At 36.5% G+C, this 15,548-nt stretch overlaps 1 protein-coding gene across 1 annotated transcript in view; it reads right to left on the reverse strand.

Moving 5' to 3' along the window:
* Positions 1-1,391: 1,391 nt before the first annotated feature.
* Positions 1,392-15,548, reverse strand: part of LOC135225844 (uncharacterized) — a 14,711-nt gene continuing 554 nt past the window's right edge. Inside the window, exons 2-10 of the mRNA XM_064265386.1 lie at positions 13,556-13,624; positions 12,956-13,089; positions 12,628-12,831; positions 12,137-12,491; positions 11,607-11,998; positions 9,199-11,373; positions 8,561-8,836; positions 8,170-8,294; positions 1,392-8,036 (exon numbers count right to left, since the gene is read on the reverse strand). Of these exons, the coding sequence (XP_064121456.1) occupies positions 1,637-8,036; positions 8,170-8,294; positions 8,561-8,836; positions 9,199-11,373; positions 11,607-11,998; positions 12,137-12,491; positions 12,628-12,831; positions 12,956-13,089; positions 13,556-13,624 (10,130 nt within the window). The 3' untranslated portion in view covers positions 1,392-1,636. The remainder of the gene's footprint in view (positions 8,037-8,169; positions 8,295-8,560; positions 8,837-9,198; positions 11,374-11,606; positions 11,999-12,136; positions 12,492-12,627; positions 12,832-12,955; positions 13,090-13,555; positions 13,625-15,548) is intronic.

Genomic DNA, 15,548 nt, shown 5'->3' on the forward strand with positions numbered 1-15,548 from the left:
TGAACAATGTGAGCATTCCAAGTTAAGACTGAAGTAACCCGTCATTTATTTACATCATTATCGAAAAGATTCGTTGAGTTTTGTAGTCACTGATCTTGGCCACGTTGAAGGATCATTATGCAGAGAAACTCAGAAAATCACAGATGGTAGGTGAAGGCAGATCAGTGTGAAGTAGTATGGGATAATGGAAAAGGTGTGGGATGTAATGGACAAGGAATTTTGAGATTGAGGAACCAGCTCAATAGGATTAGGAGAAGAGGTAGGAAACAGAATAGGTGATTGATCAGAGTCCTTATGATCACTACTAAAGATGGCGAAGGTAAAAGATGTTGCAGCACGATCAGCAACATATATAAAATCGTTGCACAAAAGGCTAGAATATTTTACAGACAATGGAACTAAATTGATATTAATTAAACTTGTCTAATAAAGCCTTAGGCCACATAGTCAGGTACCGCAGCAGTATCAACAAAAATTTTCCCAAACCTTTTGGAAAGAAGTTCTATACATTTCAGGAATGGAAGAAAGAATTGATCTTTGAACTAATGAAAGGAACGGATCTGAGTGACTAAGGAAGTCCGATTGAAGTTATATATGGACTGTTTTTTTAGAGATAATGTAAGTAATAGCAATAGTATGTTAGCACAGTTTAATATAAGCTGTTATTTTTCTGTAGGGTGTGCTGAACCAGCACAAATTTCTAACATGAATAATAACTGATGGAATCGACTACAAGATAAAAAAGTTTTTTCCACAAACTTCTTAAGATTTGTGTAGCAGTTTAGTCTGATTTTTTGCTAGTCTTCTCATGTGGAAGAACCGTACAAAGTTACCGAATAGGCTGGAAACCAAGAATGCTGAAAGTGTTTAGAGAAACCTCAGCTACAAAGACTAGACCTTGTGGATTTGATCTCGTAACCAGAACATTCGAGTAATTCCTTTTCTGTATCGTTTCTACTTCAGTTTTTTTTTCGTGAATCTTTAGAGATATTTAACCATAGCTATATCCTAGAACTTCCAAGTGCCATATCGTAGTCTTGTAGTCGATTTGGAATTTAGGTCGTTTTAGCTAAAAATAAGAAATACAAAAGCATATAACCATGACAAGTAGGCTTCCATGTCAACGCTGATTTAGCTTGCTTATCAGAATTTTTCAGTGGTCACTGTTAGCTTGTGATTTTGTGTCCACAGACAGCTTTAAAGCATATATCATAGCAATATCGAATACCCAGTGTTGCTTCAGTTTGTTGTTTCTAATACATACACACAAACATATATTCATATATATGTATGACAGACCACCCAGGTCACTTCATTTTATTTTAGTATTTTTTATTTTATTTATGAAGACTGACAATCATTATAAGCATTCTTTTAGTACTGAGGTTAATGATAAATGTTTTTTTTTTGTTATTTTTATTGCAAATAATATAGTCGTATATGTACAATAAAAAAAGATCACTCACCAGATTTGTGGTCTGATCAATTCACTCTTTGATGTAAGATTTCGAAAGTGAGGAATTTTAGTTATAAGATGGAAACAGTTTTAATGTTTACATTATATTTTCTGATGAATTGTGATCTAAACAATACTAGGTAGCATAAACGGGTTTTCGCGGATGAGTCGTGTATTCATTTAAGCCAAAACAGAGAAGAAAGACGAATCTGTTCTGATGTGGAATCTACCAGCGTATTCGTCTCTAAACTTAAATCCAGCATCCAGTTCATAGGGAGCCCTTGTCCTGATTTCGAGATTTCCTCCATAGTGGACATCACCGACCATCACATCAGCTAATATCTTTGGACCGAATACTTTAAGAGGAATCTTAAGTTCTCCTTCAATCTTTTTGAAGTTTTCAATTGGCGTTTCAACTTCCAAGTGCATCTTGACTTCATCTTCATCGTTTTTAAGGTGAAGCTCGGTGCTGAACTTGACTGGTTTGTCAACAAAGATTAGCATCTTGATTTCTTCATCTTTCAAGTACTGTGCCCCAAACTTCATCTTCTTGTAGCCTGCAAACGGTGTGTTGATGATCACCTTGGTTCTGATGTCATCTTTGGACAAGACTTGAACATCCATGATACCAGAAACGGATTGTTCGTTGTTCTGGAGTTGCAGTTTTATTTCCATATCTTTCATCATTTCTCCATGGATCTGTCCCTCACCTCGAACCATTCCAGTTGGAATGAAGGGAGATGTAATCTCTACTTGGAAGTTGCTACTTCCTTTTTCATAAACCAAGTCAAAAGTGTTAACCTTATCATTGAATGTTCCAGTAACGTGTATTTTAACTGTGCTGGAGAAGTTCATAGCTGAAACAAGTGTTGCTTTGGCTATCTTCAGGTAAGGAAGTTCAACATTCAGTGAAAATTCAATAGCCTTATCAGCCAAGGAATATGATCCCTCTACAACATGCCTCTGACCACCTGTTGTTACTTCACCTTTGAAAATCATGTTTGCCTTATCACCGTTGAGAAGGGCATTAATAATAACATCACTGGGAAGCAGAGGAGAGACAACTTCAAGAGCTAAGAGATAGTCAGCAGGGAATTGGTAAGTCATTCTCCAGGATCCTTGAATTTTGTGAACACCCCCTGAAGTTTCAAGAGAAATTCCAGCTGTGTCAGCTTTGAATGTGATGGTTGCAGTGAATTTACTGATAAGTGGAGAATCAGCTCCCAAAATGAACTCAACTCCATCAAGCAAATTGAGTTCCAATTTCAGTGTATGGGATTCGGATGTAACAAGTTTTGTTGTAAAGGCTAAGTGTTGATAAGAACTGCTTGGGAATGTAATATCGAATGAAATTTCTCTTTTGCCATCAATCAAAGGTGATTCAATATCAAATGCTCCCTCAAGATGGTTGGCTGCAATATTAAATTTTCCATGGATCTTGTGTGTCATGGAGTCCAGGACAGTGACAAGTGTTCCCTCGATGTTGTCAAGAGATGGATATTTTGCCTCAAGAGTCAACATGCGATGTACATTCATGAGTGTTGAATCTAGCTCAAGCAAAAATGAGGAGTCTCCCAATGCAAACTTCCCTTTCAGATCAACTTCATAAACACCAGATGGTATATCAGCCTTCATATGAGTCTGGAGAGAGGACCCACCACTAATGATGATATTTCCATTTAAAACAACCTTGGATAAAGCATGAATTGGAGTGTAGATCATCAAGTCCCCAGTATATCCTTCTTCGAAAGAAGCACCAACAAGATTGCATCTCATGGTGTATATCTCTCCTGCTAAATTTAGTTTAGCATCTCCAGCAATTTTTCCATTAAGGTCGAGGTCAACTGTTCCTTCAATTTTGGGGATCATATAGAAAGGCAAAACCAGATCAAGTTTTCCCTCTAATTTTTCTCCTGCTATGAACTTGAAGTAGCCTCCCATTTCTTCCATCCCTCTGAATGGAGTGTGAATATTCAGTGAGCCCTCAGAGAATCCCAGTATATGTCCTGATACAGATATAGCTTTCATATTCTCATCTTTGCCAAGTGATATTTCCAAAGTCTTTTGATCAGGAGCCCAGTTCAAATTAGAAAGGAACTGAACGTGATTCCATCCAGGGAAAGTAGAGGTGAAGTCCCAGTTAAGATGTGCGTGTGTTCCTTCAATTCCTGTTCCAAGTTTGAAAGAGTATTCATACTGCTCAGATGTCATTTTAGACATAATAATCTCATTAAGGTTATCAATGTCGTATTTGATCATCATGGATACATTACTGAATCCAGGGAATGGAGAGCTTGCCTGCAGAGTGACTTCAGAAGTACGAGGGGAGAGATTCAGAATACCACTGAGAACATAATTATTTTCATTGTAAATTACATTCAGTGTAGCATCTTTCTGGCTTCCTGTCCATTTGTAGGTGAATCCAAGGGAGATGATTTTCAAGAGATCAAATGGTGTTGTAAGTTTGAATACCATGTCATGAACTGCATAAGATACATGAAGGTTGAATTTGTATGTGCCCAATTCAATGTTCAAGTATCCAATTTTCTGGCCGAAGTCAATGCGTCCATCTACAATGATTGCCTTTACAACATCAAATGGAGTCTCGAACTTGATGGTGATCTTATTAGGAGCATATTCTCCATGGACGCTGAAGTTCCATGTTTTAGCATTCAGATTCATTTTCAGGCTGGCATCCAACTTGTTATTGTTTTCATCTAAGTCCAGAGTGTAAGAGGCACCTAGAACTTCATATCCTTCAATGGGCAGATGTAGTTCTATGGCCCCTGATTTCATTGAATAGTATTCTATATCAGCAGTAACTTTCTTTTCAAAACTACCTTTCTGGATGAACAATAAAGCTCCTTTCTTCTCAGAGATAACATCGTACTTTATGTCAAGAGTTAGTTTTTCCCAGTCAGCAAATGGAGTTTTAACTCCAACCAAAAGTTCTGACTTCATAGGAGTGAAGATTGCACGTGTTTTTATTTCATAATTTTCGCCATTCCTGTCAAAGTGAAGGAGGCCCTCAACTCCATTTTTGAACAGTTCATATTTTATGCTCACAGCCACGTTCTTCATCACTTCAATTGGAGTTGAAATTCCAATAGATATACTGTAATCAGTAACAGTAACATCTGCATTGTAATCATACGTTGTGTGGTCTTTCTCAAATGATGCTAAAACTGTATGTTTGTCATTCTGTGCTGAGTAGTCACCAATCATCTTGATTAATTCAAAACCTTGGAATGGGGTATGAATCTCAATATGGAAGTTGTTATTTTGGACACTGGTCTTAAGGTAAAAGTGTTTTGAATCACCTTCTATCTTGAGATCAACTTCAGCGGTTTTAATGTCCTGTGAAAAATCATATTTAGTATAGACAGCAGCAGAGCTGAATCCAGGAATTGGTGACTTGGCCATAATTTTAACATATCCGTTTTTGTAGATTATTTCACCCTCAAAGTCAAGAGAATAGATGGTATCATTCAAAGTAAATGTGAGGTGTAATTTTTTGTTGGTGTCAATCAGATCAGAATCAAATGCAAGATCTACTTTCGAAATCTGGGCAATTGGAGTTTCTAAAGTGATATGAAGCTTTGGCTTGGATGTGTTAAGATGAATGTCAGTGGTAAGATGGAATTTATCTCCAGATACTGTAGCATCAAAATTACCAGTGAAGTGATTTTCCTCCCAGTTAAATTCTCCGGAGAAGTTAATATCTTCCCATCCAGGAATCGGGGTCATTAGTTGAACAGCAATTGCTTTATCTTCAAGATTGAAGTTCCCTTCTACTGTATGAACAGCTCCTTCTTTATCGACAGAAAACTTGAAATTGTATGGCATCTTAGTTAAATCAAAGTTACCTTCGAGGAGGAAATGTGTCCATCCCTCAAAAGGAGTGGTTATTTCTGATTTGACATGAACTTTTGAGAGAATTTCTGAAGAAACTTCCAGTTGCCAGTGATACTGACGATCATTTCTGTAAGCCTTAATGTCAGCAGTTTTCTTGATGTGCTGTAAATCCCAAGTGGCTTCCCCACCAATAGTCTTCACAACATCAAATGGTGTGGTGGCTTCTAGCTTCATCATAGGAGATAAATCTTTGGAGAGGTCAATGACACCTAGAAGAGTGATCTGGCCAATAGCAAAAGATGAATCTAACTTAATTTGCTTTACTGGTCCTCTTAAGGAATATGATAAATTTGCTGAAATTTCTTCATAGCCTGCAAAAGGAGTGTTGATAGTCAAGTTGATTGTTCCTTTCTCAGGTTTGACATGTAATGACCCTTTAACAGAGATCATTTGGTCATTTTTAGATGCAGAAACATCAACTGAAGTTTCACTTACGAATAAGGAAGCCTTCATTTTCTCCCAACCACTGAATGGAGTATCCATCTCAAGTAGGATTGTCTCAGCTTCATATCTTCCAATAAGATGAATCACTTTTGAGCCATATGCCATTGTCACATCTACCTCTTTCTTATTTACATCAAACTTAATTTCAAAAGCCATGTTTTCAAATGAAGTAACAGAAGAGTGAACCTCAATGCTGGCTTTGTCACCACTGTAAGCCCATTTACCAGTCAGTTCAATATGTTGTACAGCATCCACTGGGATCTCAGCTATCAAAGACCAGTTTCCTTTATTAATGGACCCAGAAAGCAGTCCTGTAATTTCAAACTTTTTGATATATGTGGCTAGTAGATGGATCTTTTTCTCAGGTGTGGTGAAATCATAAGAAGCTTCAGCAGTAACTAGAGAGCTGAGGAAAGTGGATTGGATTTCTAGTCTGCTATTCATTTTTTCCATTTGGAATTTACCTGCAGCATCAAAAGTGATATGTCTTTCACCATACTTCAGGTTAAGATGGAGAACCTTTCTTGGCGATGAATAATCCAATTTGAACTTGTAACCCAGGTTTTCCATGAATGGCGTTTTCAAGATGGATCCACATGAAAAGACACTGTCAAAAACAATGAAGTTTTCCAATTCAATTTTGCGTCCAGGTGCATATTCTATGACAAATGTTGGTTTATATTCAATGCCGTTGTCTTCATGATGAAATTCTGCTTTAATAACATCAATCCATGGAGTTTCCAGTGCAACTGTAGCATCAAATTTATGTGAATTTCCACTGCTCTGATTATCAAAAGTTGTGGCTAGATGAAGAGATTTGTCATTCCACATAAACTCCATATCATGTTTGGAAAGTGTTCCTGAATATGAATTGACATTCTTAAGCTTGTAAAGTCCATTGACAGTTAGTGTGTTCTCCCAGTTGAAAATATCTGTAGCAGAAATGGTATGGTCAATTGTGAGAGACTTTTCATATTTGGTGAAAATGAACTTAGTAACTCGCTCATTTCCATTTTTCAGGCTGTCAATAGTAACCTTCAGGTCATCCAGGCCCCACAAGGTGGAAGTGATGGCTGCCTCTAAATTTGCAAGACTTTTAGAGACATCAAGTAGTCCATTAACATAGATAGTAATTTTTTCAGCATTGAAATGGGCATCCAAGGTGGAGATCATGTTGGTGTCGGTCACTTTATGATTGACTGAGATGGAAGCTTTATTCAATGGTGTAAAGAGGTCTACTGAAAGGACAATATCTTCTGCAGATTTCATATGACCGTGAGCATGAAGCTTCAGATTGCCATAGTTTGACCAGAATCTTGTAAACTCAAATTTAGTCTGAAATTCTTCAGGGTTAATTGTATGTTCAAGAATACCTGTGATAGGCTCGGTGAAGGGTGTGATGAATCGAAGATCTCCAATAAGTTTTGTAGTGTCAGCCATTTCTAATTCTCCATTCACATTAAGCATTGACTTCTTATCACCCATGATACCCTCAAAAACAAGACTAAGCTTAGACCAGTTGAAATGGTAATTAACAGTGGCAGTAATCTCAGGCAGTGAGGGAATGTTCATTTTCAGGGCTAGGGTGACATCTTGTTCACTTCCAAGAACCACCACTCCTTTAAGATTTGCTGTAGCTACTTTATCGCCAAATTTAACCTCAAGGGTGGATGTAAGGTCATTATTGCTCAGAACATGGTTCAGGTTAAGAAGTATCTTGTCTGTGAAGGGAGTCTCTAATGAAAATGAGGACTGTACACCATCTCCGCTGAAAACAAACTGGAATGCAGATATGAGCTTCCAAGAATCCCAGGAGGCAAGAAAATCAGTCTTAAGGGAGTTTTCATTAATTTCATGGTCAACTTTGAAGCTTATGTGTTCGAAATTAGGGAAACTGCTGCTGAAAGCTACTTCAGTGTGCAAGGCACTCTTGGGTGCACCTGTTTGAATCTTACCAGCGACGCTCAGAGCCAACTGCTTTGAATTTTGCCAGGAAGCTGTCAACTGAGAAGTAATTTCCAAGTCCTTTAGTGTCACTGAGAAAGAGGCTTCTTGTTTTTCAAATCCTGCAAAGGGTGTCTGCACTAAAACTGAAACAGATTTAGTTTCACCCATAGTGTACTTCACAAGAGTAGTTACAGTTTTGCCGTTCCATGTGGCTTCAAGTTCAACACCGCTGTCTACTAAAGTGCTCTTAACTGTTGCCTCTTGGTCAACAAATCTGAAAGGTATAAAATAACATTGAAATTTTTATGAAGAATATGTTAGATAGTTAAATATATGACTTGTAATCATATACTCTTAACAAAATTGTCAATATTCTATAACTTTGTTGCTCTTTTTTCAAAACTTACTTGACATGTGCCATGATTTCGTTTTGTGAGAGCTGTCCTTCTATTAAGAACATTGCTGTTGGGTCAACGTCCTTGTTCCATTCACCAGTAATGTGTAATTTTTGTACATCTGGAGTCTGAGAAATCTGAAATTAGAGTATGATTATTATAGTCCCATGATAACACTAAACTGTTGTAAGACTTACATTGAGAAGAAAATGTGAGATTGGGTTAATATAGGAAAATAAATTTGCCTTCAGCCTTAATGATTGGCAAAGAAATAGTTTAGACGTTCTTTATATGTTTTCTTAAATGCTCATAAAAAGAAGTGAATTCAAGCAAAATATAGTTTTAATTTTTATTTTATTTTGTCATGCCCAAGGTAAATAATTTTGTAATTCATTACTCTTACTTGAGCATTAACGAGGATGTGTCGCATAACGTTGGCCTCGAAAAGTGCAGAAGTTTTTGTTCCCTCAAATTTGACATCATAGTTTTGTCCATTTACAGTGGTGTGGATTTCTGATGTAGCCTTCTCTGAATCTGCATACAACCCAAGGGTGCCCTTTACGTCAATAGCTGGTGCCATTAAAGATCCATCGGCAACAACATTGAATTTTCCTTTCACAGAATTGTTTTCTAATTTGCCCTCAAGTATATAAGCTTCTTCTTTTATAACAGCCTTAACCTGAAGGTAAAAGAAAAGAAAAGAATAGAGATTAGAATGCGACTGGGTTAGTTTGCTTTTATCATGTAGTATTCTTTTTATACAGAACAATTTGTTTATCTATATTCTGGAGTTCTAGTGCCCTTACTAATTTTGGCAAATATTGCCCCGAGACCCACGTGTTATTATGATAAAAGTAATTTGCTTGGCAAAAAGAAAGTAAAAAATTTTGAGTACAATCACTGGAAAATTAATGCAAAGCAACCCAATCTGTCAATTAATTAACCTTTGATTTTTACTAATTGTATCATTACTTTGCATTGATACTTAGGTCTAGATTGAAGCTTTGCCTGTCGTTTTTTTATGAAATTTTAAAATCTTACCTGAGCCTTGTACTGTTGATGTTCTACCTCTGTGAAAGTCATGTCCACTGAAGCTCTGAAATCTGCAAACTGGGATGGATCTATAGCCCCATGAAGTGTATATGTGCTCATTGTATCAGTTAGCTGTTTAATGGCTTCAACTTCAAAATGAAGTGTGTTCTGTCCATTCCAAGCATATACAGTATCCAGCTTTGTAGATATCATTGTGTGGTAATAATCCAGTTTTGTTTTGAGAATTCCTTTGATGTTCAAAATTTCGCCGAGTGGAGTGATTACAATCACTGATGGTTCAAAAATAGTGGCATCTTCAACATTTTTTAACAGACTGGTTTCAATTGCATAATTTGCGCCATCGTCAAAAGATACAGCGCATTTTAGCTTTTTGTTTAGGTTCGTCCATATGTAATCCAAGTTACCTTTTCCTGACTTTATTGGTGTATGAATATCAACAGAGATTGAATTTTCTGCCATTGCTAAAGTTAAGGATACTTTATGGTCTGTTTGTGACCCAGGAGTATCAAAGAGAACTTCAAAGGTATCACTATCTCGTTTGAAATGCATTATATATCCTGTCTGAGTACCAGTCTTTTTAAGATAGATGTCAGCTGCGAAAGGACCCATTGGTGAGGCCATTAATGATAATGAACCACAAAGTTCCATGCCAAGGATATCAGGGGTGCAGTGTTCCAATTGTGTTTTCTTGCCAACTTCTTTTTTCATTTGTTCATTGTTAATGACGTAGATGAACTCACCTTTAACATCAAGAATTTCTACTTTTTCCTTAGGTGAATTAATTGCAATGTCAACTACTTTTCCATCTACAATTTGAACTTTTCCATCTAGGAATGTGGATGTATGGAGTGTAGAGGAAACTTTTACACCAGTCTTTGTTACATGTGCATCAAGAATAATGTTGCCATCAAATTCTACTGCAACTGAAGGGTGCAAGTGACCTTCTACATTGAAATTTGTGAAACTTTCTGCATGGAAGTTGTTTGTCATTTCGAGTCCAAAGTTACCAGTTACTTTTGAATCTAGCATTAATGGCAAACCAGAAATGGTTGGAATATTGATGTGGGTGTCTATTAACTGGATTGATTTGGTGTACTCAACCTTTCCTTGTCGAACAATGTCCATCAATAAATCCATAGGATGTGATACATGTGATGATTTCATGAAGAAGTTTTCCAATCCATGGAAGTGATGGTAATGAAGTTCGTTACCAAAGACACGTAAGTAATAAGACCCCTCGGGCTCATCAGATATTTTGTCCAAGAATCCTTCTAATGTAGTTGAATCCGCATTTGAGTTTGCTCTCATGTTCCTTAAAGCTTGTTCAACATGCTCCTCAGGGAAGTATCCATTAGATCCAAAGAAACGTTCGATGTATGCTTCAAATCCATCAATCCTGCCACCGATTTCAAAGAAGTTGATAGATTCTCCAAAAATGTCAAGTGTGAGGTTAAGCATAGCTGACCGTGGAAGGTAAGATTTGCTGTTGAAAACAACATTGCTCTCTACTGAGGCACCAATGTTAAGCTCATTCATGAAAAAGGATGATTCATAGTTTCTGGAGAATCGCAAAGCATCTGAGTTGAATTTCTTTTGCAGAAGTTCTTCTCCAATCATCTCATGCATCCATTGTTTTTCAGGAGCAGCTGATTCTTGCAAGTTAGTCATATGAGTCCAAACAAAGGATCCCACTTGGTTGACACCTTCTGAGATAAGCCTTTCCTTCACAATATCAATGAATGATGGGGTTGGACAGGACATAAGGGCGAGGTAAGCACCAATACGTAGCTCTGGATCATATGATTCATCTTTGAAGACAGTCAAAAGATTGGATCGATCATATTCACAAGGGGTGTGTCTCCAAGCATCTAAAGCAGCAATACGGACTTCCATGTCATTTTCTTCTAAGTAGCAGGTTTCCAAAATGGATTTTGCATTTACCCAATGCCCAGCATTACCTAAAGCTTTCAAAGCTACAAGAACATGTTCTTTCTCATCTTCATTTGTAAATCTGCATCCTGCACCAAGCTGCTTCTCAATAAATGTTACAATATGTCGAACTTCAGGTTCTGCATCACAAGTTTTATGCCATTTGCAATAGTTGTTGATGAGGGCTGATGTTCCAAGGAGGGCTTTCTGGCTAGGGTTGGTCTCAATAAGTGGCTGCAAAAGACAAGGAATCCATAAGCATATATATATATATATATATATATATATATATATATATATATATATATATATAATATATATATAATGTATATATATATTGTAAATGTATTTGTAAATATCCATTCTGTTATTATATTCATGTCCCCTAAGTTCAGTTTAAACAAAATATAATTATCCTTACTAAAACATACTGCAATTGCAAAAAGTATAGTGATTAGATAACTTACAGCAATAGACTTCAGCATTTCAGCAGTTGGATGTTTCTGGAATGCCAAGGAAGTAAACCAGATATCTCTCTCAATTTCACTCATTTCACCTTTGATAATTAGGTCTCTGACAACGGCCATAGAAGGTGCTGTTCCTACTAAGGGTAGTGCATCAACCATAAACTTATGGGTGAGAGGAGCAGTGGCACTGGCTAAAATTTCAGTTAACTGAGGATAGTCCATATTTTTAAGATGATCTACTAGGTCAGCAAAGAGAGCAGGGGTGTTGCTGTGAACGTCAGAGGCTGATTCCATAGCAAGATCACTGAGGAGCTTGTGGACATGTTGAGGATCTTCTACAACTGGTTCAAAGATATCCTCATATACAAGTGACTTACGGTAGAACTCAAAATCTGAAACAAGGAGGCATTTTTCAAATAACCATGAGACGTTTTCAGTGAAAATACTACACATAAATCCAAGTATATATTTCCAAGTTAGGACATCTCTGCAATCGATAAGTGTCTCAATGGGAATATTTTATAGCTCACCTGATACTCCTCCCAAAGCTTCTTGTGACTTCAAAACCAATGATGTCTTGACTGTGGTTTTTGCCACTTCTTGTCCTTCTCCAAAAGGCCTAGCCTTGTAGATTTCCTCACATTCAGCGTTAATCATGATGTCCTTCTCTATCTTTTGGTGGCAAATATTAGTTGTCTTCATGAAAGGAAGGTTCTGAACTGGTGAATCAGTGATGTAACTAGAAGAGCTAATAAATGTTGAGAAGTCGGGCCTTTCGCTGCAAGTGTTCATGTGTGTGATCCTCTCTACGTTGACAACGTCTCCTTCAGTTACAGATTTGTACTCTGTTTCGCAAACGCCAGACACGTCTTTTTCTTGAAGGAACTGTCAAATTTGGATAGTCAGTTTCATTAATATCTTCAGTAGTTAATGAACTTCGAACTATTTGTTTTATTAAATTTTTTACATACTTTTTTACGGAAATAACATAGTATAATATGCATTATATCTAATGCCATACCTCGCCTCCATGGGCAGTCATGGTGTTCTGGAAAGTGGATAGAAGACCTCTCTTGAAGTTAAGTACCCATGTTGGCTCAGAAACGACGCTGCAGATGTTCTCAATCATACCATCTTGGAAGGAGAATTTCAGAGGATTCATAGTCAAAGCCTCAGAAAGCTTCCCAGCAAGATCTGCATCACCTTCTAAGTTGACATCAGTCAGCTGTAAACAGATTAATGTTATTTCATGAGTGACATTTGAATATGCAGTGGAAACTATCGTCCATTTTATTTGCGAGAAATGTGTGACTTCTGGGGAATCTATTCGAGTGGTTTGCATCTCTTACCCTCAGAATGTGTTCGCAGGGCGCAGAGACGTCCATGTGGGCAACCGCTGTGATCTTCATGACGGCGTCATCACCAGCGACTCCGATGAGTGCAGATGTAGTCAAGACAGAGTAGTCGTACACATAACTCTTACCTAGATTTTGGACAGGAAAGTTGAAATATGAGGAGCGATATGAATGGCGGCATATAGCCGCAGTATAATATGATCTCCCTACCATCTGACTGTATACCCCGTAGGCGGGTAGTGCCGTCAGTGCAACTCATGCGGTGCACTGTAGGCGTTACTTAAGGTTCTTTGCAGTGTGCCTTCAGACCCTAGCTGCAACCCCTTTCGTTCCTGGTACTATACCTCCTTTTATATTCCTTTTCTTCCATCTGATTTTTCACTCTCTCCTAACAATTGATTCATAGTGTAACTGCGGGGTTTTCCTCCTGTTACACCTTTCAAACTGTTTATTGTCAATTTCATTTTCAGCCTTGGGCCTAAATTCTATATTCAATTTATCTGACTGTATAAAAAATTTGACTACATAAAAAAATTTCAAACTGCATACATTTGAATAATTCTCACTAAGGTTCATTATCTCTGACTTATTTACCTGGTTCATAAGCAAATGCCAGTTGAGCTGAGCAGTGAGTGGCACAGGAACCAGCCAAAATTGATGGAGCTGGAAGAGAAAGAAATATTGTAAGAATATAATTCAGCATTAGGAAGTTACGGTTACAAAACTCGCGGTATATATATTTCTATGTTGGTAGTAAGGCATATCACCCAACTACCATTAACATAAATGGCAAACGAACTTAGTTGCAACCAAAAAAAAAAAGATATTTTGAATCATCGTTAGTGTCCTATGATAGCTAAATGGTTCGTTCTGATAGATATCTTTCCATGGTTTAAGATAAGGTGTCGTAAATCCATGTTTTCAAAGGTGCTTGCATAGATCAAGCATATCGTTCATTAGAAATAAAAACCCTGATATATGTACTGTTTGGTGGGAAATACGATTTGATTGAGAGGTAAATCATTATTCTCCAAATAGTGCTTCCGATATGTGAATAGATTATGAGTTTTGAGGAACTTCAAAATATTAGCATTTAGCGTGTTTTCTATTATAACTAAAGAGGATCGAATCGTAAATATATTTTATGACCATCATGGCTATTAAGTGTACAAATTCAAATGTTTCTGCAAAGAGATGTTATAAATATTTACCAACTTATGATTACGTAGTGCCAGTATATATATATATAATATATATATATATATATATATATATATATATATATATATATATATATATGTGTGTGTGTGTGTGTGTGTGTATACATATGTATATATATATATATATATATATATATATATATATCTATATATATCATATATATATATATTATATTAAATAATGTTGAAACAAAACAACAATTGCCAGACGCATAATAACTTTCAAGAATTATTTCAAGAATCTTTCGTTGTCAGTGAGTTGTTTTTGGTATTATACAATGTTTATCGTTAAAACATGTTTATCGAAGCTAGAATGCGATTCACATTTAACAGGGGTTTTCCGGACAGCTAAAACTGAAACATATTTAGCAGGATATTCTTTAACAACCGTGTTTCGAGGGGATAGTACCCATGTATTTAAATAGAAGCCAGCATTTGAATAATATATGTAGGATGACTAGGGTGACCAGACGTCCCCATTTCGAATCACTGCCCCCAAAAATGACTACTAATGTCCCCTTTGCCGAATTTGCCCATTGTAAATGCAAATCGTAATAAATTGCTAATTGTTCTAAGATGAGAGTTAAGATTTTTTTTCTCGAAACCTCTAAGGCTCTTGCAGTAGCATGGTGGTTAATGTTAGAATACATTTTGGTTTGCTTTACTAGTCATAGAATCATGTCTAGAGGTTTCCCTTTTGTGCTATAAATTATATTTTACCATTGAAGGTAATATTGCTCTGAATAAATGCTGACTCAATCATACTCTTTCATTTATTCATATAGTGTTTATCTAAATATATCCATAGCATATACAAACTCGTTAATTTATACAGGTGTTCCCCTTTCATATCTCAAATAAGTGGTCACCGTAAGGATAACTGACGCTAGAACATAAGTCATTTATACTTTTGTAATACTGATGGATTATCCATTTTTCCACATCTTTTGTTAGTCTATAGAAACTGGGGGATTCGAAAAAACAACTTTATTGCTTTGACTAAAGCAACAGAAATAATTCCAACTCGATCGTATGATCTGCTCCCTAATGTTATGTAAATGGAGATTACACTTTAAGTTCAATCTGGCTTGAGGATATTGTTATTGGGAAGTTTAATTATGAAACAAGTTCCTTATTCGTATAATTTTGTTAACACTATCAAGAGCAGTCATACCTTTAATAATTTGTTATGGATCCTTTCTGACATACTGTAAATAATAACGATTTTGCGAAAAATAGGAGAACTTTGATTTATTTGAGATTCAATGATTACAAATGAATGCAAAGGTGAATCGTAGAAAAGTAACAGTTAAATGGAATCGATATCTGTTACTGTAGCATTATTAAAGCATTTAATAGCAAAGAAG

This window comes from Macrobrachium nipponense, chromosome 20 (assembly GCF_015104395.2).
Source record: "Macrobrachium nipponense isolate FS-2020 chromosome 20, ASM1510439v2, whole genome shotgun sequence".
Taxonomy (NCBI): Eukaryota; Metazoa; Arthropoda; class Malacostraca; order Decapoda; family Palaemonidae; genus Macrobrachium; species Macrobrachium nipponense.